Consider the following 24,630-nt stretch of genomic DNA (forward strand, 5'->3'; position numbering starts at 1 on the left):
GAAATAGCAATAGTGGGAAGGATAGATTTCAGTGACTGTGAATTTGTATGGTCACTAATTGGTAACATTTCAGGTTTGTGTCTGATTGGAAAAGCTGTCTTCAAATTGTTGCTTTGCTATAGGCTTTTAATTTGTGCTCCTGTATAAAACAGAAATGCCATAGACATACTTCTGTTTTGAAGGAGAATGAAGTAATGATATTCACAAAGAGGTCTGGGAAAACATATAGGTCTGCATGTGATTTTGCAAATGTAGTTTTTTTTAGAATTGTGATTTAATCCTTGACTGTGTCTTTTATTTGGAAAGTGTTACTGCATGACCTAAATATTTGAAATGTTTCAGGCAGTTCTTATGAATGGAATTTAAGTTACTCAGATGGGGAGTGCATTTTAATTTCCTCATGTGAATCACTGAACTCACAAGCTTGGATGCTGCCTCTTTGCTCCATTGTTTGCTGGTGATCTTGTGAATGATGCCTAATTCGCATGCCTAGTGTTTGGCTGGAAAAACAGTTTCTCTCTAGTTGGTTCCACATTGTATATATTAATGCATGGCTGCACTAATCACATGGCCTGCTCAGCTTGTGTAATTCCTTTCCGTACCAGCACTTGTCTTGCAATTTGCTGATGTGGGAAATAGCCATTTTAGCCACTATAATTAATGGATAATTTGTGCATTGAGTCTTTGTGATGGTCTCAGAATCTAGATTCAGATATTTTGTGGCCTGACAAGAAGAAATAGAGCTGAATGTGTTGTGGTATTAATAGCACCTCACACCAGATCCTTATGACTTCACCCAATGACCTTACATAAACGTGAAAGGTTATGGGAGATAAGGTTATCCTTTATGAGATCTTACAACTCATATCATGGGGCTTGACAGGCTATCTCTGCACTATCGCTTTCTGAAATTGGCTTCACAGGTAAGGAGTGTAAGCACCATACCACATTCCTCCAACCATTATTGTTAGTACAGTATTATTTTTCTGTTTGTAAGGTAATTTTTTGCTTGTTCAAAAACACAGTGAAATAGAGGCCTCTGTAGAAAGGATATTGTACTGCGTGGCAGAGTGCTGAGGACAGTTGTCATCAAGGATCTGGACAGTAGATTTTTGGATGTACAGTATGAGTGACAAATGTCTCATAGTTTTTAACAGTTCATGGGATTTAATGTCTGTTTTTCTACTTAACTCATTTTGCTTTTGTGTAATCTAGGACATAGACATTCATAGGAACTATTTGTCCTTGTTCTTTTTCCTGCTCACTTGGTTTGTGCATTCTTTTGGCTATTCTTTCGTGGGCACAAATTACTCCAATGAATCTCAAGTTATTTTATTACCTAGGTTCTTGTATCAATATGTGCTCTGCCTACTACAGAAGCTAGTAGGCTATCAGTGAGACTAAATTTATTTAGTTATCCAATAGCTGATAAATTAACAAAGACAAATAAAATCCCAAATCTATCAAAAACCCCCACAGCAATAGCACAGCAATAATCAATTAAAGGCAGCAAAGGTTGAAACAGAATCTTGAAGAGAGACTAAATATGTTCAAAATAAAACTTACTTGTAACTCACCCTAGAAGTCTGAAAGTCCATACTCTCACTAAGTAAGTTCCAGTAAGTGGGGAGTGTCTTATATAATGGAATGTGTGTTCTTACAGAAGACCGCATTCTAGCTCTTAAATGCTTTTTGTCCAGGGGGCAATGAAAATTCAGGCTAAATTTATTGCTGATATTGTAGTGGCTTCTTATGGAGATGCTTTTAGCTAATCTAATTTTGTCTAATCTAAATTTTTGGTATTGTTTATATTCAATGTGTTATATTGTACTTTAATGGTATTGGATTTCAGTGTACAAGATCTATATGCCAATTACTTTATTTTGTACCTTTATGTATTGTTTTATATTGCTGTAATTTTACATCATATTTATTTACTTGTATGCAATTGGCCTGTGGTCTAAGCATGAATAAAAGCAGACACAGCTGTTTGAACTCTTATATGACTCTGTATAAACAGGTTTTTTTTCAGAATGTTGCTGATTTGGCTTAGTGCATCATAAAATGTTTGAACACCTGAAACATAGAAATAATATATCTAAAAAAACACCCTGCTCTACCAAAGATGTCCAAGCTCAAACAGAATCTTTTTGCCACCCCTTCTCACTGTTTGAAGCCTGAGAATCTTATTGAGGAAGCAAGAGGTCATAATTTTATGAATGTGGAAAATAAAAGTGGCACTTTCACAATGTTCTTAAGTAGCAAGCCTCAGCAATGAAATCCTCAGTGGAAATTAGGCTGGATCTACACTGCCATATAATCCAGTTTCTGAATCCAGATCTGATTTCAACTGGATTGTTTGTGTCTACACTGCCATATAATCCAGTTCAAAACAGATAGTCTGGATTCAGAAACTGGATTATTTAGATGTACATGGGGCCTTAGATTGCCAATTTTGCATATAGTGTGACTAGTTTTAAAGACAATTTGGATAAATGTACTGTTCTGTGTATCTGCTACCTAGCATTTTTAACCCCAACTCCATTTTTGTCTTCTAGCTGTAGAAGGAAAATACTATTTTAACTATGGCTGATAATAGTACACTTATAGCTGAAACGGGGAAGAGCATCTTGGCAGATTCTTCTATTACTGACTCCAGAATTACCGAAACCTCAAAGGACAACATATTCACACGATCTGCTTCTGATGGCGAAGGTAAAGGAGAGAACAGTAGTTACTTTCAAATGTAGAGGGTAACTATTTGCAACAGAATATATTACAGCAATGTTTGATCACTGCAACATTGTAGCATCAAAAGACAATTGCACTTTTCTTCTATTCTTTTAGGATGTGAGAATTTTAATGCACAATATCATTTGAAAATACTTTGGTGCTAGACAAAAACAAAAGCATTAATGTTGTCTGTCTAGACTTGTACTCTGTTTATATAAATTATTTCTGTCTTGCTTTTTGGATTCCTACTGGTTCCCAAGAAGAAATCAGAAAAAACAGGCACCAAGAGAATCATAGAATCATAACAGTTGAAAGAAACCACACAGGCCATTTAGTCAAACCCCCTGCCATGCAGGAAAAGCACAGTCAAAGCAATTATTTATATATAAAAATTGGTATTCAGCTGAGTTGAGCTTCAGTTATGGCATGTGAGATGGGAGCTCTACAGTTATGGTACCTTTTTTTAAAAAAAAACCTCAGGCTTTCAACTGACTGACTTATACAAACAAAGATTTAAGACAGATAAGCTATACCTTTTAATTATTACTGTTGCTGGACTATTTCAGCTTTTAATTTTTCATTTAATATCTTGACTACTGAAATGTACATTTTATGGATTCAATTTATTCTATTGGAAGCTGTGTTGACATGGGATAAAATATAGTATAAATATAATAAATACATTCCTTAAGCTGGCTTCCACTACTAGAAAATCCTCCTCGTGGCCACCAGTTCTTTCTTAAATGGAGCATGGAGTATATTCCTCTCTTTGGACATCATCCAGAAAAGAATCGGAAGCTCCAGGGAGTATAAAGGATGAGAATAATGCCAAGCTTTAAGACTTCATTTGGAATAAGTTGGTTTCATCAGATCCTTGTTAGTGTTTTTACACCAACATGAGGGAATATTAGTGGCAGGAGGGCTTTGCTGAAAGATGTTTACTGCAACAAAAAAGGCCAATGAGTCAACAGAAGAAATATGGTGCCCATATCAAGGGACAACGTTATTGCTTTGGTCAGACCTTACCTGGAATGCATTATGGATCCCATTATTGACAGGTTTTAGCAAGGCGAAACATTTCCAGAGGAGGGCAATTACGATGGTAAAAGGTCTGTAGGTTAGCCCCTGTTGAGGAGATGGATAAGAGAAGACAGAGCCATCTTCAAATATACAAAGGATTGTCATGTAGAAAATGTGATTAGGAAGAACAATTTTCTTCTCTCTCTCCCTTGCTCTTCTCTGCCCTTGCCTCTAGTGTGCAGATAACTTCTTTTTTCTTCTCTATAATTAGTTTTGGGTCTGGATACTGATTATAATCACCTCTGTTCTCTGCTTATCCCCAGCTGAGGAAATGCCCCAGGTTGAAACCAGGGTTGTTCTAGTTCAGGAAGCTGCAAAATGTGAAGAACTTCTGAAAGCTTTAGAGGTACGTGGATATAGATAGATAAAGAGATGTTAAAATCTTGTTGCAGTTGGGATTTGGGATAATATTCTCATTCTCATGCTGAAGTTCTCCTCTTCTGCAGACTGTTAAGATAATGGAAGTTCCAGTGATAAAGATAAAGGAAACTAGTTCTGGTAAATTGGAAGAAAAACTAATAAAAAGTATTATACAAATGGTATGTTGGGGCAACTGTTCGTATATGAGTCTGCATGCAGCATGTTGCGTTTGAGGCCATCTGGGGGAAATCACTGCTATTACAACATAGTAAAAATATGAAAGTAACTGCACAACTGAAGTGAATGGTGCACAGTGAAGCTAGCTAAACTGAAACTTACACTAGCTTTGAAACTCTTCAGATGTCCATTCTGGTTCTGAGTTTATTCATTCATTATATGACCTCTGTATCATTGGTTTCATCTGTCCACATCTGATTTCCTCTAGGTGTCCATTTCCCTACAAAGTATGGGAATTGATACCCCGTGAATATTGTGGCCATACCATAGTTATCTTTATGTCCCAACATTCATCCAATCAATTCAAAGTAACCTTCCTCCTCTGCACTTTATCATCACAACAAATTATGAAGCAGTTCAGGCTGAGGAAGAGTAAATGACCAAAAATCAACCATTGATCTTCATGTTGGAGTGGGGACCTGAGCCTGAATGTCTAAGATTCTTTTCACTGTTCTTACCACTCTGCCAAGTTATTCTCCAGTGAATATGTTCAGGCACATCTATGCTTACTAGAGTAATGAGTATTACACCAAGGAAGTAGAATTCAAATTGCTTATATTATAACTTCTATTTTTTGTCTTGGAAAAAGCAGTCATGTTTCTGTTGAACTAGCTTCCAATGGAATGGTTTTCTTCTGTCAGTTTTTTTATATAATTTGTTTGCTTGTAAACTTACTTTCACTTATTCGGAAAAAAAGGAATAATCCTGTTGTAAAATTAAGGGGAGCAATGTATTTGTGTACTCTGGTATGAAACTTCATGCATAAATAACATTTGCATTCTTTGTAAACACTTCAAGGAAATTAAAGTGCCCTACATAAGGACGGATACAGTAGACGAGTATCAGGACTCTGATTCATTGGAGTTTGAGACAGTTTTTGTGGTAGCAGACTTTCAAGGCTCTGTTTTCAATAACTTGTACAAGGCAGAGTGCCGAATTCTTGGGCCTCCAATAGTCCTGCAGTGTGCTAGAAAAGGCGAGGTAAGAATACAGGGTAAGAAACCTTGAAATGACAAGCTTCTATTTTGAATCATATTATTTGAGTATTTGAATACAATTAATGGCTTTCCCTGAACTGTTCTGTGTTGAATTCTTGCACTGATTTCTGACTCAGAGCACTTCTGAAGTAGCTTAGAAATAAACAGAAAAATAAAACTTCACTAAAATCACCAGTAAAATAAGTTGTAGCCCACAATAAAATCTTGAACAACAGGCAATATAGATTTATTTGGTTACTATTTCACTCTTACATCCTCATGTACAAAACTAGATAACTATTTAAAGCTTCCTACTGGGAAGCCCTGGAGCAGTATATGAGTGCAAATAGCTCTTTTCTGCTCGTATTCCCAGCAACAGGCAATAGGAGGCATCCTGTCTCTGATGCTGGGGTTTGTACTTAATCATCATAATTAGTTGCTGTAATTCTTTATTAAAATAGTGGATTTTAATTAGAACAGATCGGAACCACATTTAATTAGAACCATATTGTTGTGGTTATGAATAAATAGGCACTGTGGTTTCATGAATAGTAGAATCAGTCCTATTGGAGTATGGTTTCCATTAATACTTGTTTAACTGTTAACAGTAATTTTCTTTAACAATAACCAATACAGTAGTTCTGACATGCTTTAAATACCAACAAATTTATTACAGCAGAAGCATTCTTTGGCTACTGTGGTCCTTGAAAGCTTATGCCATATTAATTTTTAAGATATAGTAAGTTTTTTTTGTTTAGCAGCAACATAACTGTTGAATCCTTGAGAAACAGATAACAGATGTATCTAATTCTTTTTTAGCCGCTGCCATTTTCATGTCGCCCACTTTACTGTGGAAGTATGATGGATCTTGTGTTGTGCTTCACAGGCTTCAGGAAGAAAGAAGAATTGGTAAGACTGTTCTCTATACATCTGAAAGTAGCTATTGAGAAGTTGTGGGACTGGGTATAGAGCAGTTTACTTGAAGATCTGCTTTGAATTTAGTATTAATCACTATAGTAGTGTCTGCGAGTGGGGCCTTAATTGTTGAAGTTTCTTTTAGATTCTTTCAGCAGATTTTTCCACTTTACACAAGAGAGTATAGTTCATTATCAAATAATGAATTGCATGTTGAGCATAAGCTATGGGGATTTGGCTTCAAATCTTTAGTCAGTTTTTAAGCTTACTAGGGGCCCTTCCAGATAGGCCCTATATTCCAGGAACTAATCACAGGTTTTCTGTCTATCCCAGATTATCTGGCAGTGCAGACTCCTATAATCCAGTTTAAAGCAGAAAACCTGGGATCAGATCCTGGGATATAGGACCTGTCTGGAAAGGCCCTTGAACAGTGGTTCTCAACCTGTGGATCCCCAGATGTTTTGGTCTCAAACTCCCAGAAATCCTAACAGCTGTTAAACTGGCTTGGATTTCTGGGAGTTGTCGGCCAAAACACCTGGGGACCCACAGGTTGAGAACCACTGCCCTAGAAGATCTTCAGATGAGGGTCAGTGGCATGTCCAACTTTCAATGTTTTTGTGACGCTATGGAAATAAGGTCATATGTGCAAACTTCTGCTGCGGAGAAAATATTGACTCAATTGTGGTGAATAAAAGTTGGTAATGATATTCAAAATGCCAAGCATTTTGGGAGAGCATGTTCAGGATGCTGCATTAGAGTAGTTTGAAGAACTTTTCTTTGGAAAGAAAATAAAATTACTTTGCATTATGGATACATGTTAGCTCTGTCTTGACAATAGTCTTCTTACAAAGTAAGTAAGAAATTAATTGTATTCTAATTTTGTTCATAGGTTAAACTGGTGACCTTGGCACATCATATGGGAGGCATTATTCGACGGGATTTTGGTTCAAAGGTTACTCATCTAGTGGCTAATTCAACACAAGGAGACAAATTCAGAGTATGTGAAATTCACATTGGATTTGAGTGGAGATTATCTTTCTTTTCGTACATACAAGAAAGTACAATTTAAAGGACTATATATACTGTATGTGAAAGTAAATGTCAACATTGTGTAACATGGGTTGAAAATTAATGGATGACCTTGTTGTGACTCATCAAGAAACAAATGGGAAGAGAAACCTGACTTTGGCATGTGGGATACACCAAGCTGGATTCCACACTGAGTAGCAGGGTCTGTTCTAGACCTGATTCAGAAATTTATAAATTCAGCAACAGTCAGTATCCATTGCTTTATCAATTGACACCTCTGTGCGCTTTTAAGGATATAGGGACATTATTGATTCTATATAAATTAATATGGAACATTAGGTTCTTGATTTTTATATAAAAAATATCTGCATAATAGCTATTTCTTACCTGTTTCTCCCTGAGGATTGAGATGTGAACAATAAATCAAATACATAATACAGTTAAAAGGGCATATGATACACACACATATAGGATGCAAACTGTAAAATTCAATACATAGAAACCATCTAGACAAACTTTCTGAAAAAGATAGATCTTTTATACAGTTTTAAACTCAGTTGCCTTAACTGTATCAATCAATCTCATCTAGCCCCGTGTGGTTGATGTTAAATTGGCAGTGGCTTTTCATGATTTCAGACAGGTTTCTGTTCTTGCCCTTCCTGGAAATGCCAGCTGGCTCTATTTTACATACATGCAAGCAATTTCATATATTTCTAACTTTTAAAACCCTCTATCATTGTGGTTCTTTTCAAATGGAAAAGTGTCCCTTGCCCTCTAGTCTTGTCAGGATCATTTCAAATAGGTGGTGATTTTATCCAGGGCTAGAATGCTGTTGTGAATGGAGAAATAAATGCAAATCATAGATAGACAACTCAATTTAAATCGCCCCTTCATCCATTCAACTACTTAAAAAGGTCAAGTTGTTTTGATCCATAATTTCTGAGGAACAATGCATCCTAACTGATTGCTATAACAACTAAAACCTTGTTTTGCAAGTGAATAAAGCAGCCTAGGAACATAATCCCAAACTCTTGTTCATATAGCCTACATGTGTAATGAGATGTTTCTAATCTCTGCATTCAGAGGGGAAGAAGAGGGAATTGGAAAGCCTTATGCTTGTGGTAACATTAAATACGTTTCAGAGTGTTTACATTGCCAGGAGTGTCTCACTTACAACATAAATAGGAGAATTGCCCTGCTTTGTTCTGTTGGTTTGAATCTTGGTAAGTGGGTCATGGATTGAGTTTTATGTCGGTCTGGGTTTATTTAGTGAATGTTTTATATCCTGCCTGCCCTCTTTTTAAAAAAACCTATCTAACCAAATAGCCAGGTAGCCAGCGATATTAACAAAAATAAAGAACCACGTTGAAATGGACCTAAAAAAAAACTTAATGAAAAGCACTTTAAACTTCATCCTGGCTCTAATACAAAACATATTTAAAGAGCCATGTAGCAAAACTGACATCCCTCCCCATATCAAACAAAACAAAACCTCAGACACTCACATTCTAGTTTTTGAGGTATACAGCATGGATTTTGTCTACTACTAAACCAAATTATACTATTTCCTTGATGTTAATGCTGTGAGCTAATGTATCTTACTGTTACCAAGTATATTCTCTGGGAAAAACACACATTTTGTATTTTTGAATTTTTCAAGTATAAAGGAATATTTTGAGTTAATTTCTTTCTTTCTTGGGTTTCAGGTAGCGGTTAGTCTAGGCACTCCAATCATGAAAGCAGAGTGGATCTATAAGTCTTGGGAGAAAAGAAATGACATGTATGTATAAAATTGTGAAGATGATATTTGTATTTTTTGTTCTTCCCCAGATCTGCCATGGTAGTATAGTAAACATGGCCCTTCTCTATTATTTATTTATTTATTTATTTATTTTTATTTACAGTATTTATATTCCGCCCTTCTCACCCCGAAGGGGACTCAGGGCGGATCACATTATAACACACATAAGGCAAACATTCAATGCCCATAAACACATCAAACAGAGACAGAAAGAGACACGCAGAGGCAAGTTAACCTTCTTCTGAGGGGATGTTCAACTCTGGCCACAGGGGGGAGCAGCCGCCCCACCACCCAACCCGACGGCACCCCCCCACACCAGGTCGCAAACCAGTCAATCTTGCCTCCCCACTTTTTATAAGTGGTACCTTATCTCCTACTTGATAGATGCAACTATCTTTCGGGTTGCTAGGTCAGCAACGAGCAGGGGCTATTTTTTATTTTTAATTGATGGATGCTCACCCCGCCACGGGCTGGCCTCGAACTCATGACCTCATGGTCAGAGTGATTTAAGGCAGCTGCTCAACAGCTGCGCCACAGCCCGGCCCCATTAATAAAATCTCATGCAATTTGTTCAAATCTCTTTTTCCAATTTCAGCGACTTCTGTGCTGCTGCTGAGGAATTCAGGAAGGAATTTAAAGTTCCCCCATTTCAGGACTGCATGCTAAGTTTTCTTGGATTCTCTGATGACGAGAAGAAAAATATGGAAGAAATGACAGAAATGCAGGGTAAAAATGAGTTCTATAAATGTTTGAATGCTTTAATTCCTTCACTCTTGTCCTTGTCTAAAAACTACATCACTGGCGCAGAGACTTTTATTCGTATGTTGTGAAGGTCAACTGCAGAAATAACAGACGTTTTTAAGGAACTGATGGCATAGATCTGTTTTTTGAGCCTTTTAAAAATAAGGCTTCACCCTGGATTTCCGTGGCAGCTTTTCTAGTAATTTTATTATAAGTACAGGTTGAATGTCCCTTATCCCCTGATGCTCCATAATTGTCCACATGGGTGACTGTGATAGCAACACTTTTGTTTTTGATGGTTCAGTGTACACAAACATTTATGCACAAAGTTGTTAAAAATATTGTGTATGACATTGCCTTCAGGCTATGCGTGTAAACTGTATACCTCTGATTCTAAGCTTTTTGGATAAAGGATGCTCAACCTCTATTATTAAATGTCTTAGAGCAATTGGTCATTTATTTAACAGACTGTCTACAAGCCATGGGATGTATCCATCAGTTTTTTGCCTTGCATTTCAGTCTAAAGTGGGTCTAAAGACTGAGTATTTGCCCCAAAGGACAGAAATAATCTTTAATCTTGACTTGCTGTTATGTTAGTTGTGCTGGTCTGTACTTTTTGTTTAACACTCTTGAGTGTAAAGTTGAGGAGTACTGGTTTAGGGATTGTATATAATCCAAAGGTGAAGATACTTGACAGAAACCAGTGCTCTTGGTTTCAACTGTCTTTCCCGTCCTTTGAATCCTACTTAGCATTGTTATTAGTACTTTAGAGTTCTTGGAGTACTGCACAAATCCTTATTACTTTTACAATTATCTAGGAAAAGTCAACATTAATTCAAAATTACATATTCATAGGACAGAATGCTACCACAAGAATAGGCAAGAAACAAGTTCATGATTTTGTCATTTTGAGGAGTGGCTTTGTGTCTCACACTTTTGCTCAATATTTGAGCTCCTGGAGATGATTTCTTTTGTCTGCTATTCTCCTGAAACCTGCGCCTACTTCTGTCATCAAGCCTTAGGTCTGTGTCTTCCTGTCTAATATCTTATATTGAACAGACAGTGTTTTGAATAAAATTATTATTATTTTATTGTATGACACAGCAAACAAGATAGACATGCTGGATTTCATATCACAAAATCACAAGTCGAACACTTCCCAAGTGTCTAGGACTGTGTGATGTATTTTCGGATGATGTGTACGGATTCCAGTAGGGTGGCCTTTTGCAGTTGGTAGATCGTAATTTTGTCAATGTCTATTGTTTCCAAATGCCGGCTGAGATCTTTTGGCACGGCACCCAGTGTTTATTATTATTATTATTATTATTATTATTATTATTATTATTATTATTATTTTGTATTGTTTTAGTTATAAGAATTTATCTGTTGTTGTTAACAGAATGCTTGCGAATAGGTGCAATACTATTTTCTTAACTTTACTTCAGTGTAATAAAATTAATGGTATAATTTGGAACAGTTGAGTTATACCTGTCTCTTCTGTCTGCAGGTGGACAACATTTGCCTGTTGGTGATGAAAGGTGCACTCACCTCATAGTTGAAGAAAACACTGTGAAAGACCTTCCATTTGAGCCATCTCAAAATCTTTATGTTGTAAAGCAGGAGGTGAGTTTTAGCAAAACATCCTGGATTCTTAAACTCTTGTCCTGATTTCTAGAAATTGAACACTAAGGTTTATAGTTCAGATTCATGTTTTTAATTGTTTGTTTGCTGTAATAGCATAGTTCCTGCTTAAGCTTGACTGAATTACAGAAAATCCTTTTTCTCCCTCTAGTGGTTTTGGGGAAGCATTCAGATGGATGCCAGAGCTGGAGAATCTATGTATTTATTTGAAAAGGTAAGCTGCTGCTGAAGGAAACTTGCAACTTGCAGTCAGAATGAAATTTTGAATGTTGTTCCTCTTTTGTTGTATAACTGAGTTGGATAGGGTCTTTAATGTATATTTTCTCAGTGTTTCTATATGCAATCTTACAGTGAAGCCAATCATTTTAGAAGTAACTCTATTATGCAATTTTGAATAGTCCTTAGCTATAGAATATGAATAAAGTTAGCAAACTGAATGTTTGTATTTTCTTACAGCCAGATAATTCTGAATTGAAAACGTCTGTCTCGCAATTGTCTCTGAATACTCCAAATAGCAATCGCAAGAGGCGCCGCTTGAGGGAGACCCTTGCCCAGCTCACCAGGGAGACAGACATGTCTCCCTTCCCACCAAGGAAAAGGCCATCGGCTGAGCATTCTCTTTCTATGGGATCCTTACTTGACATTTCCAACACGCCTGAATCAAGTGTGACTCATGGAGGTACAGCCAAATCAGCCCCATGTATCTTAAGAATTTTGGAGCAAAAATACCAGCAGCAACCCCCCCCCCCCCCACTATTGAATAATGTTGCTGTCATAAGTAACAGGTATTTCCTTCTCAATCGATGCAGGGAACAGGATAGAACTGAGGAACGTGGATAATGATAGACAGAAAGGCAGTTCTCATGTCCTTAGACTTAGACGGATGAGGAAGAAATCGCACAGATGTTCCAGTTGTATTTATCCGGATAATGTTATTCCTAAACATTGTAGAGAGTCTTTAGAAAGTCTTCAGCAAACCATTGAGGCAGCTAGCAGTTATCTATCTGAAAGCCTAGTTAATGGAACAGCTCAATTGAATCTTCAGAAATGCACTAATTTACCAGTGGAAAACAAGGAAATCCCTGTAAGGCTCTGTTCCTTTCCAGGACACCATCCAGCTAGAGATGTACCAAGAATGTCACAAGGTGATGATCCTTAATGTTTTACATAGCAAAACCTTTTTATGTATTGCAAAACTTAGCTTGGAATGTAGATCTTGTATTAAAGAGACCTGACTCACGAAACTGATCACATTTCTCACAAGAAATGTAGATACGTACTATATTGATGAAAATAAACGTACATAATCTTGTTTAAATGTTAGTGAGGCAGGAAATTGGGGAGGCAGGATCAAGACTTTGAGGAGAAGTGCATTTCTCTCAATGGGATATCTGTTAATGGCTGTAGTGGTTAGATAATAGGATCTGAACTATAATTTCATTTATGCTACAGTAGAGTCTCACTTATCCAAGACTCACTTATCCAAGTTTCTGGATTATCCAAGCCATTTTTGTAGTCAATGTTTTCAATATATCATGATATTTTGGTGTTAAATTTGTAAATATAGTAATTACAACACAACATTACTGTGTATTGAACTACTTTTTCTATCAAACTTGTTGTATAACAGGTGAGACCCTACTGTATTTCTGTATTGAAAGCAAATAAGCATTAATTACATTCTTTTATAGAATCCCTGTTCATAGCATTTCCAAAATTGATCATTGTTTCAATACACTACAGAATGCTTGAAATTCTCTTTACAATTTCAATTTTATATATGTTTGAAATTGCAAAGATAATTTTATAATTTTCTTAGTCTATTTCTCCAAAATATTCCAGTTACAATCCTTACTGTTATTTATTTGGCTGGCAGTGATAGCTGCCTGTAGTACAGGAAGGGAGTGATAGAACCAGAAGATGCTCATTGACACTGGACACAAGCAATATGTTTTGAATATGGTTTCTTCATTGTTCACAGAAACTCCAAAATCATGTGCAAAGCCATCGAAAAATTCAACGCCTCTTCCCCCAAAGCAGTCTGCAAGGTGGCAGGTTGCAAAGGAGCTATATCAGACAGAAAGCAACTATGTAGATATCCTGACAACCATAATCCAGGTGAATTGGTAAAAGTTATTTTTTCTGTGGCTGATGAACTACTCCTGCAAATGTGTATCACATCACTTTTTCAAATGATCTTTTAAGAGATGTATACTTACATACATGGTAAACATATTTGTACTATACTATCTCCTGGAGATTTTGGAGGATGGGAGGTGTGAGTTTAATTATATGGGATCAATGGAGTCCAGTAGCAGTTTCCAATCATTGAATTATCTTTTTATTCAGTGTTAGTTTCTGCTAATGGAAAAAGAAGAACAATTTTACCACTTCGCTCTGGATGGCCATCTATACTGATTGCAGGGCACACTGCTATCCTGATGCAGAGCTTTAGAGAGCTTGAGGAGAAATGTTCTTCTCACCTTTAACAAATGTGTATCTATTGTATCAAGTCACTCCGTTTGCTTAATTGCTCTAGTTCAGGGATTCTCAAACTTTTAAAGCCTGGAGCCCTTTTTGAAGGAAAGGTATCTCATGGAGCCCCAAGAAACATTTAGACACAGGGGCCGCATTGCATTTTAAAATATGACAGAGGGGCCGAGCCAGTGGCAGATGAATGGAGAATGTTTGTGTGAACTCATTGAAATAAAATGAACAAATTCTTATGCACATGGCACATATCCTGTTTGTAGTGCAAAAAGAAAGAAAGAACAACACAATATTTAAAATGAAGAACAATTTTAACCAACATAAACTTAACAGTATTTCAATGGAAGACCCCAGGTGCCATCCAGTCCAACCCCTTTTATTTTGCCATGCAGAAAAAGCAAAATCAAAGCATCCCAACAGATGGTCACTCAGCCTCTGCTAAATCATAAGTAGTAGTAGTAGTCGTAGTAGTAGTAATAATAGCAACCCCAAGGGCCATCCAGTCCAACCCCCTTTATTCTGCCATACACTCCCAACAGATGGTCACCCAGTTCATCACATTTAGACCTGTGCACCGGCTGCAGGCTGGTCTCCAGGCCGCGTGCTTCAGGAAGGCCCCATAGCTCGTGTCGGCAGCAGTGAGGCCCCCCAGCTTCACATGTAGGGGAGAGTAGGGGGGTGTCCATGGGGCTGTTACGGAGCCCTAAGGGCTCCGCGGAGCACATTTTAAAAACCGCTGCTCTAGTGAAAGTCATTCAAAATGCAGAGATAATGGTCATGTGCTAGGGAACTGTAGCTGGTTACAGTTTCCTGGCACATGTCCACTAAATGTGTGTTCCCTGAAATAGGCTTTTACAAGAGTATCTATTCTTTTCCCATCCAAATAGTCAGTTCCATGTCTATTTGTTTTAATTTCTACTGCAAAATCAGGTGCCTTCCACTTTGCACTCTGCCTCTTTAGTTTTTCACTCTCAGATCTCATGTTTGCAGCTATATACTCTATACCTTTTATAGATTGCTGCTTTAAAAAGGAAGAGAAAGGTGACATTTTTGTGTCCCGAAATGGTCTGTCAGTGAGATAATCAAAGCAGAAGATGGGGAGCAATGCTCTTGGAACAACTTTTCTTTCTTAGGTTGGGCGGTAGGAAAGGACTTGGTCTTCAGTTCCCAGAAATCCTAACAGCTGGTAAACTGGCTGGAATTTCTGGGAGTTACAAATCAAAACACCTGGAGACCCATAGGTTGAGAACTACTGCTCTAGTTGATAGAGCAGTGGTTCTCAACTATCTCAGCCCAAATAAGAAGATTTTATTGTGTTCATTGTTGTCTGTTTCAGGTCTTTCAAGTGCCATTGGAAAAGGAAGGACAGCTTGGAGGGCCCATCCTTGCATCAGAAGAAATTAAAACTATTTTTGGAAGTATTCCTGACATCCTAGATGTACACATCAAAATAAAGGTAATCTTAAAATGAGAGATAACGAATCTCTCTTATTTAAACTTATTCAAGTGGATTTTTTAAAAAATTCTTCTTTGTGGTCTTTGTGAAATGCGCACATATAGGTCTTGTGTATGTGCAGACAGTTTCGGACTCTAGAAGTTAAAAATTGTGATATTTTGGCGGTAGCTCCACCCACCTCCCTTCGTAGTATATAGCCAGTGGGAGGGGCTAACACCTTAGTTCCTTTTGTTCACTGCAATAGCAGTAGCTAAGGAACCTCTCTAGCTTTCGCTCTTTCTTGGTGGATTTTGGATCTGTTTTTGGCTTGACTTGGACTTTTGCTGACTATTCTTTGGATCACTTCTTTGGACTGTTTGACTGTTTGGTTTGACTTCTCTCTTTGCCTCACAATTTCCTGGACTTTTGTTTATTCCTTACTGATGCTGACTTTTTAGATAAGCTCTCTGTCTACTGGATCAGGCTAGTGACCATTCTATCATGGTGACTACAACTTCTTTTAAGAAGTGTGCAGCTTGAGGGAAAGCAGCCAGACACCGACGGTCTCATCATGTGCCTGCTGTGCTTGGGGGAGACCCATGGGGTCCAGTCTTGCTGCATCTGCCAGGCATTTACCTCCCATGCCACGAAGAATCATGAGTCCCGCATGAAAGCCCTACTCTATGAGCAGGCATTGTTTGGGGCGCCAGACCATTTTAGCAAGCATCCAGCGACAGAGCTGAGGACCAAGGTATCCATGGCCTTTATTGCTGCTAAGGGACGGAGGCATTACTCTCCGCCCCGCCCCCCCCGCCCCCCCACAGGCTATATACTACAAGGGGAAAGTGGATAGGTCTACTGCCAAAATGTTACAATTTTTAATATCTAGAGAGTCCGAAAATGTGCATGCACAATTTCACAAATGACCACTCAAAGAAACATGGTTACATGTAAGCAACCCATTCATTTTACTGTTCATAGGTAGTTTTCTGAATGCTACCATCTACACCCTCTAGAAAGGGAAGGCATGGTTCATAAATAAAATAATTTTGATGGTTAGACAGGTGCACTGTGTAAATTCTAGTGTTCTACAAATTATTTTTACAATGTTTATTTTGATCATTGATGATTTTTTAAAAACCTGGTCTTATATTGGGAAGTTTAGCATTCTGTAATACATATTGTTCTGTTTTTTAGTACAATATCTAGTAAGTGGACACCTTCAAATTCACTCTTACTAAGTTCAGCACTAAAACTAATAGAGCTTATTTTTTATGTCTTGCCTCTAAATGTGGCATCAGATGAAAAGTCACCTAAGAGTAGCACACGAGCAGAATGTTAATTGAAACTTCCATTTTAGGGAACTGTAAATACTTGAAGAAAATGACCACTATTTCATATTTGTGTTACAGGAGGACCTTGAAGACCTTATGATAAATTGGACTGAAAGCAAAAGCATTGGCGATGTCATCCTCAAATATGTAATTTCTTTATACTAGCTGTGAACTATTTTTAAATCAATATGTATGTGGATTTTGTGTAATAGTAGACAACCCTGAGATACTATTTATCTTTGGACCATTGTAGTGTTTGAAGGAGATGACTTACATGATTCATAATGTTCCTTCAGTTCATAAGCACTTTGACCTTCGCCCTCTGTTGGTCTTAAATTTATCAGTGATTGGTTTATAAAATGGATACTTGGATTACGTGTTTCAACATGGGAATGTCTATAGAGAATGTTCAATCGTCTAATTTCTTGCATAGGGGCTACTCTACTATATGTTGTATAGTCTGAATAATTCGCTTTTTTTCGTTAGCTCCGATTATGTACATGAATGCAGGAGCAATGTAAACTCGCAGCTCAGTTTTTAAGCCTTTGGTGATTATCTGATTAAGCAAAGCTTCTTTATGGAATATAACAGGATTGCTTTCCTAAGGAAATTAATTTAAGCTTCAAATGTTAAAAAGGTCCTTTGTACTAGAGAGGATATTGGGAAGAAAACCCAAGTATATTTGATTCTTTGTATGTAAACTTTAAGTATAGTATTCTCTGTGGGATACCCAGTCCCTCTGCATCTCAGTGACTCACAGCAACGTGTGGGATTGACCACATTTCTTCCTAACACCAGTGTGGTACAGCATTACCAAAATATATAATGTTTTGACCAATTTGGGCCCTTAGTATCCATTGGGGTTGGATCCAAAACCCTTCATGGATACCAGAACCTGTGGATACTCAAGTCCCATTATATTTAGCGGTGAAGTAAAAAAGTGTCCCAGTGAAGTAAAATGGCAAAAATCAAGCTTTGCTTTTGGGATTTCTTTAAAATTCAGGTGGTGGAATTTAATCTGTAGATTCAAAATCTGTGGATTTGGACGGCCATATATGCCTTCATTTACTTCAGAGTATGTTAAGGCTGTTTGCTGTGAAGCACCAATAGTTACAGCTGCTCCAAAAAACCCTGTTTTCTTAGTGGCATCTTTTTGCACTGTGATGTAAATGAACATTCTTCATTCTTTCAGTCAAGAGACTTGCTGAAAACGTACCCTCCATTTGTGAACTTCTTCGAAATGAGCAAAGAAACAATTACCAAGTGTGAAAAACAGAAGCCAAGGTTTCATGCTTTCTTGAAGGTAATGGTTTTCTATTTGTTTCATTCTCTCTGACCTCTAATGTAGAGTGTCACCTCCACTTTACTGTAGAGATAGAGACAAGCAATCACAATTTTGAGCACTGAAGAAACAAGTATATTAGAATAAAATCTTGCCTTCTTGTTCTGTAGCAGAAACATTTTGTAATAGAGACTTGGGCAAAAATTCTAACTGGAGTAGGCCCATCAAGTCAGTGGCCCTTTTATAAGTACTGAGTCAACTAGTTTTCATTGTTTCAACTCTCGTAAGATTAAAAATAGGGCTAAATTTAAAAACCTGTATCTATTGTAGGTTGAGAATCCCTTATTTGAAATTCAAAATATTCCAAAAGTGGGCACTGTGGGTGGATGAGTCTTTTTTTCATTTCCTCTTTTCAAAATATTAAAAGAGTAGTTAAGGAGATATGGCAGAAGCTATGGTGCTGATATGAGTAACTGTCAGGGAAGAAAAAAGGCAGTAGTAATGTTACAATTGTGCTAAATGCTTTCAAGTTATTGATTTAGCCAGTTCTGAATATAAACATCTAATAGCATTCTCAAGCAAGCAATTAACAGCTTATTAACATGTCAGTGGTGTTGGCTATTAAAACCAGATTTAATTACCTGTCAGCATGTGGAATGGAGACTGAGGAAGTGGAGAAAATTAAGAATTTATCCCTTAGGAATGGCAAGGATTGAAATTATAAAAGCTATATTTCTTTGTCACAAATAATTCCATACATTTGCTTGCAACAGATAAATCAAGCTAAACCAGAGTGTGGCCGCCAGAGTTTGGCAGAACTCCTCATTCGTCCTGTTCAGAGGCTTCCTAGCGTTGCTCTTCTTTTAAACGGTAAATGGTATAGGCTTGTTTATTGAACTTCGTTAGTGATTGAGATCAAATAAGTTTGAGATTTCACTTGATCTGCTTTCATTCTGGAGCCAAACTTTCTGTAATAACTTTATGTAATAACTTCAATGAACTTAACATGCATTTGACCAGGTTCTGATACAGTTATGATACAGATGGTGTCTGTTTAGAGCGTAAAACAAATTTAATATAACACTAAGGGTATCTTTAACATGTATCTTAATAAGCCTGATGGAATGCAGTGGAACAGTCACTTTGAAAAGCATTCCTGTTCCATTTTATCAAAATATGTATCTGTGTATCTGTAATATGTATCCTGTATCTGCTTTTCTTCTCCAGCCAGCCATTTCTGTCTCTGAGTGCTTATTTGAATCTGAATGAGCAAAACTGTTATTGGGGTATTTGGCATTTAAATTTTGGCTACCAAAACAGGTTTTAGAATATGCCTGAAAGATGTAAAGTTTTACAGATCTTCAGATATCTACTTAGGTTTTGAATTCTTTTGGAAGTGAGGAAAACCATGCCTGTGCATTAGTAAAAATCAACTGTGACATCTAAATTTCTCCCCACTACCATGAAAAATGGGGCAACTTAAAAAGATTATGGATGGGCTTATTGAAAACCTCTCCTACAGTAATATGTCCAACATCACCGTAGCATTTTGAAAAACAATACCAATTTGATATTTTCTTGTTGTAGACCTCAGGAAACATACTGCAGAAGACAATCCTGACAAGGCCACTCTTGAGAAAGCCATTGAGTCACTAAAGGAAGTGATGACGTAAGTGGTCGTCATCAGTGCAGCCTAGAAAAAGTTTACTTACATTATTATGGAATATTATAGATTGTCTGCTGAGCATGCATGTATTCCTTATATAATTTTTCTTGTGTTATATTTCCAGTTTGTGTTTGTAAGTAGATGCTTTAGTTAGCTAGCAAGGGACTGCTTTTGTGCTGAAATAACTAAATGTGGAGCTGAACTGCAGCTGCATCCAAAAAATTAGGCCTTGAATTGGATTGTGATTACAACAGGCCCTGAGCATTTTATTCTCCTGGAAAACCTGCACCCCTTACCTCTAGCACGAGTATCCTTTCAATAATACATTTTGTAATGAGAGATGATTTGCTTCGTAGACAAGTTCACGTTACTGTTGAGAATTTTGTAGCAAAGAACAAATAAAGACTTCCCCATTTCTGTAAGAGAAGTAGCTCTATTCCTTAAGGCTGCAGGATAGATTTTGAACCTTTTTCTTTTCTCACTCAAGCCAGGAAAAGCTCAGGTGAATAACGTATTTGACAAAACCATCCATGTGGGTTGCTTCTTAGACCTTAGCTAGCACAAAACTTTAGCAAGAGCAAGGCTGTAGCGAAGACAGAGATCTTGCTGGGAGACCCATGAGAGAAATGCATAGATAAGAATGTCCAATTTGAGATTGTTCATTGATAACAACAATAAAATTATATCATTTTCTGTCTAATCCATGCTGAAATGCAGAATCTTTGGGTAACAGTCTGGCTGGACTTCATTTCAGTTTTTGAATTGGAAACAAACTACTATGCTCAGGATGTTTGAGTTCTCAGTATGTATTTTTTTCAAATTGCACTTGGATATAGATTAAAGATCCTGGGGTTCTAATTTAAAACAAAGTAGATCCCACAAGACTGAAGTCTGCCTGCCCCAATTTAAAGTTTATAGAAGGATAGTGGGAAGTTGATCCCTACATACTTGCTAGACAGAAGTAATTGCAATCATCTAGATTTAGGGTATTTGATTTACTGGAAACTTTGAGAAGAAAACATACATGTTCACATGAATTTTCTTCACATGAATGTTCACTTTCCTTAACTGAATGAAAGCTAACATCACATAACTAAGTGGTAGATTTTATCATCACTTAATCCGAAAACCAAAAATCTGAATTTACTTTCTGAGCTGTGTCTCAACCCAGGAATTGAAATCTTTTTCTTATTTTCTTTTCCCCTCCAGGCATATTAATGAAGATAAAAGGAAAACTGAAGCACAGAGGCAGATTTTTGATGTTGTTTATGAAGTAGATGGTTGCCCAGTAAGTAATGGTGCTTTAACTGTGGGGTGGAGTATTTTTACTGTAGTTGATAAATTGTAGTATGAGTATAAGTACCAGTTTTTGAGGAACACAAGGAAGGAAATGTACTGTATTTCACATGCCAGGTATTGGACAGCTATTGCAGGGTTGGAATACTAGATCTTTGGCCTGATTCTGCATGTTATGTTTAGATGAGCACTTGGTAGTAAAAGAAGCAATAAAGATGAAACATCGTTATAATTTGGGCTTTTCTCCCTCTCCCCCTTTTCCTGAAATCAGATGTACAGTACAGTAGAGTCTCACTTATCCAACGCTCACTTATCCAATGTTCTGGATTATCCAATGCATTTTTGTAGTCAATGTTTTCAATACATCATGATATTTTGGTGCTAAATTCATAAATACAGTAATTACTACGTTATTACTTTTTCTGTCAAATTTGTTGTTAAACATGATGTTTTGGTGCTTCATTTGTAAAATTATAACCTAATTTGATGTGTAATAGGCTTTTCCTTAATCCCTCCTTATTATCCAACATATTCACTTATCCAACGTTCTGCCAGCCCGTTTATGTTGGATAAGTGAGACTCTACTGTATTTGAGAGAACATGATGTTGATCTTTTTGATCTTGAGGTAATTCCTGATTTGGAACTGTGCAAATGCTTGAAGGAAAGGACATTACTTTTAAAGTTTTCTATTTATCCTTTGCATTTTGATATTTGACCTTTTTGAAAAGAAAGTCAATTTTTTGGAGGGAAACCACTAGTACGTGTAACCTGTGTTGATATGGGCTTCTATCTAGTCTTCATAATGCTATACATTAACTATACAGCAACTATATATTCACATGTGTGTGTTTGTGTGCATGTGCATGAACACACACATTTTGTATTAGGAAATCTTTGCAGCTAAAAGAACAGTATGTTATTATTATTTCTGGCTGATGTGGCAAGCCTTTGAATTATGATTATTATTTTTTAATGAGCTTCTGTTTCCCAAAGGCCAATCTCTTGTCATCTCACCGAAGTCTAATTCAGCGGCTGGAAACGGTAGCACTTGGTGATGACCTCTGTGACAGAGGGGAGCAGGTCACACTGTTTCTTTTTAACGACTGCCTGGAGGTAAGTCTGTAGATATTCATTTGGCGGTGACATTCTGGAATGGACTTCCAACCCAGAGGAATAAATAGCAGCCAAAATACCTGGAGTCTGTGAAGGACAACTTGAACACTTTTTTCTTGTCTTGACAGAAAGCATTCCACTATATGTAGCACTCGCTCAGCTGGTAAGAACTGCTGTGCAGATTGTCACAAGGAGCACTTTATTTCTACAGACTTAATGCTTTTGTAGCTCGATACTGTGGGAATTAGGAAGACAGACAGAACAACTTTCTACTGCTATGTCTTGCTACTGGCAGTGAGAAGATTTGTTGAGAAGTGAAAGTTGATGGGAAGGGGGTGTTCTTATTGAAGCAGTGAGAGACCTTTCAGCAATTCTGTGTGAGTTCTTGAGGAAATAAATTATGTAATTCATTGAATGAGTTACTACCAAAGCTGTGTGTTTACAAAACAGAGAGAAAAGTGCAAATTCTGTGATAGGGGATTGAGTTCTACAATTTACAACAGATTGTGCAAATTGAAACAAATGGGTATGCCATTTTGGGCCTGAGGTCCAATATCTGTACTCAAGAAATTCTTCAGCTGTATCTTTTGGTTTCTGAGATTTTTGTAGGGTTTTAGCTCCCAAGGGCTAGCAAGGTATTTCTGTGGCCTGTAAGCTATCATTTGCTTGCTGAGGAACTCAATTCATTTAATTGATGAACTAGTCTTCTCTCCACAAGAATTTATGCTGAATACAACTTGTTACTTTCTATGGTTCTACAAGAGCCTGTTGTTTTTACTGCAACAATATACCAACTGTTAATATGCTCCTTTCTGTTTTAATATAAATAGAAGCTCACTGAAAACCCAGTTCTGTCTCTGTTGTTATTTTTTGCTCCTGAAAATAACAGCAAGACCCACAGTCCTGCCTGTGACCCAATCTGCATAATTGTTGTCAATGCATAGTTAATAATTGCTGTGCAATGTGGTTGTGAAAAAATATTATTTAACTGCTCCAGAGGATACTTGGCTAGTGCGCTGCAGAATGAATCTGCTTCCTTAGTTTAATGCAGAGATGTCTAAAATAGGTTTATTATATGTCAATTCTACTGGGCTACTTGGAGTGTACTACTGTGTTGGATTTGCAAAGTCTTCACATGGTCATATATATACAGAGTATAGTTTACTGAGTGCAGTGAGGTTTTACTCCTGTTCAACATGCATAAGATTGCAACCTGTCAGTCAGGAAGCTTATAATTGGCTGGAAAGAACAAATCAATTGTCCTGATTCTGTAGTCAAGTGCCTTAGTAACATGGGTTTCCTTTTACCTCAGAATTCGGGTTAAACTGATTTCCCAACTCAGTAGTTAAGTACAGAAGAGAACTGCTTCAATCTTTTGAACTGTCTCCGATCTTCCTGTTGTCTTTTACTGTCTTCCTGTCCCTAATGTCCACTTGATGCAGAACAAGCAAGAGAAGGTAGTAGATTGTTTTTTTTGCATCTTGGGAATGGATGCATCTTGGTTGCACACATGTAATTCATCAGAATTAGTTGGTCTCTTGGTGCTACTTAGAGTCCTGGCACTGTTTCAGGTTGTCAAGACAGTGGCTCAGCAGCCCACAAATTGTCATGGGGCTTATTTGTAATTTAATGTGAATAAATAACTAGTCTGTGTCAGGTAAGTCTGTTTGGCTTCTGCTTAGGCTATACAAAATGTGCACATAAAGTGTCCACACAAGCAATATAACCAGTAATTGCTGTTGGAAAGATACTGAGCTAGGGGAAAACAAACCAATTAAGTTTCAGAGGTCTAAGTGTAGCATGGGAGAAGCCATAAAGCACATGTTCATTGTAGCTTGCTCCTGTTGTATGATGGGGGATGCAGAACTTTTGAAGCAAATGTGCCCTGAATGGCCATGACTTAATTTGAAGGTGGGCCTTGATCATCCATGATGAGTACTTAAGCCAGGTGGTCAATTGAGATTTAACTGCCAAAATTAGAGCAGGATTGTCTATAATGGAGTGATGGCTTGTGGCCTCCACCTTCCTAGGAATCTGCTCCCCCCATTTGTGTCCTTATGCAAAATGCAAAATGGTGGTGCAAGGAAGTTGAAGTCATTTTTAAAAAACCCGTTGAGATAAAAATAAAAGATAAAAACAGCATTAAAGGACCAACAAGCAAATAACCAGATTAGTCGAATATCTAACTGAAATGTGTGTTTAAATAGCTTTGTTCTTTTATTTCAATAATTTTGGTCCATTCCTCAGCCCAAAAAAGCACCTAGAGTGGATTTACAGACAACCACCCAGTCTTATGCTTTGACACAATAGAAAAAAAAGATAGAGTAGGCATAATTAAAAATAAAATAAAATCCAGTTTTTAAAGTTGCAGAATTCTTACAATAGCTGCAATGAAAAATGGTTTAAGACAAGCAAGAGCTGGAAGGGGCTCATGAATGGTTCCACCTCTCTTGGAATGGCTGATGACTGACAATTCAGGGGTTTTTGTAACCCTCAAAT

The 24,630-nt window shown here is 37.3% G+C and overlaps 1 protein-coding gene across 6 annotated transcripts in view; it reads left to right on the top strand.

The window, feature by feature from the left end:
- ect2 (epithelial cell transforming 2) overlaps window positions 1-24,630 on the top strand; it is a 41,347-nt gene that overhangs the window by 3,134 nt on the left and 13,583 nt on the right. For 4 of the 6 annotated variants that reach the window (XM_016992000.2, XM_008106019.3, XM_016992002.2 and 1 more), the window contains exons 2-20: window positions 2,559-2,715; window positions 4,077-4,159; window positions 4,260-4,352; window positions 5,209-5,391; window positions 6,207-6,296; window positions 7,192-7,299; window positions 9,038-9,111; window positions 9,728-9,858; window positions 11,381-11,496; window positions 11,666-11,728; window positions 11,971-12,193; window positions 13,496-13,632; window positions 15,341-15,460; window positions 16,852-16,920; window positions 17,966-18,076; window positions 18,829-18,925; window positions 19,643-19,724; window positions 20,931-21,009; window positions 22,012-22,131. In XM_016992000.2, the coding sequence (XP_016847489.2) occupies window positions 2,586-2,715; window positions 4,077-4,159; window positions 4,260-4,352; window positions 5,209-5,391; window positions 6,207-6,296; window positions 7,192-7,299; window positions 9,038-9,111; window positions 9,728-9,858; window positions 11,381-11,496; window positions 11,666-11,728; window positions 11,971-12,193; window positions 13,496-13,632; window positions 15,341-15,460; window positions 16,852-16,920; window positions 17,966-18,076; window positions 18,829-18,925; window positions 19,643-19,724; window positions 20,931-21,009; window positions 22,012-22,131 (2,109 nt within the window). In that variant the 5' untranslated portion in view covers window positions 2,559-2,585. The remainder of the gene's footprint in view (window positions 1-2,558; window positions 2,716-4,076; window positions 4,160-4,259; window positions 4,353-5,208; window positions 5,392-6,206; window positions 6,297-7,191; window positions 7,300-9,037; window positions 9,112-9,727; window positions 9,859-11,380; window positions 11,497-11,665; window positions 11,729-11,970; window positions 12,194-13,495; window positions 13,633-15,340; window positions 15,461-16,851; window positions 16,921-17,965; window positions 18,077-18,828; window positions 18,926-19,642; window positions 19,725-20,930; window positions 21,010-22,011; window positions 22,132-24,630) is intronic. The other 2 variants (XM_016992001.2, XM_008106022.3) reach the window with 1 other exon arrangement.

This window comes from Anolis carolinensis, chromosome 3, assembly GCF_035594765.1.
Source record: "Anolis carolinensis isolate JA03-04 chromosome 3, rAnoCar3.1.pri, whole genome shotgun sequence".
NCBI lineage: Eukaryota > Metazoa > Chordata > Lepidosauria > Squamata > Dactyloidae > Anolis > Anolis carolinensis.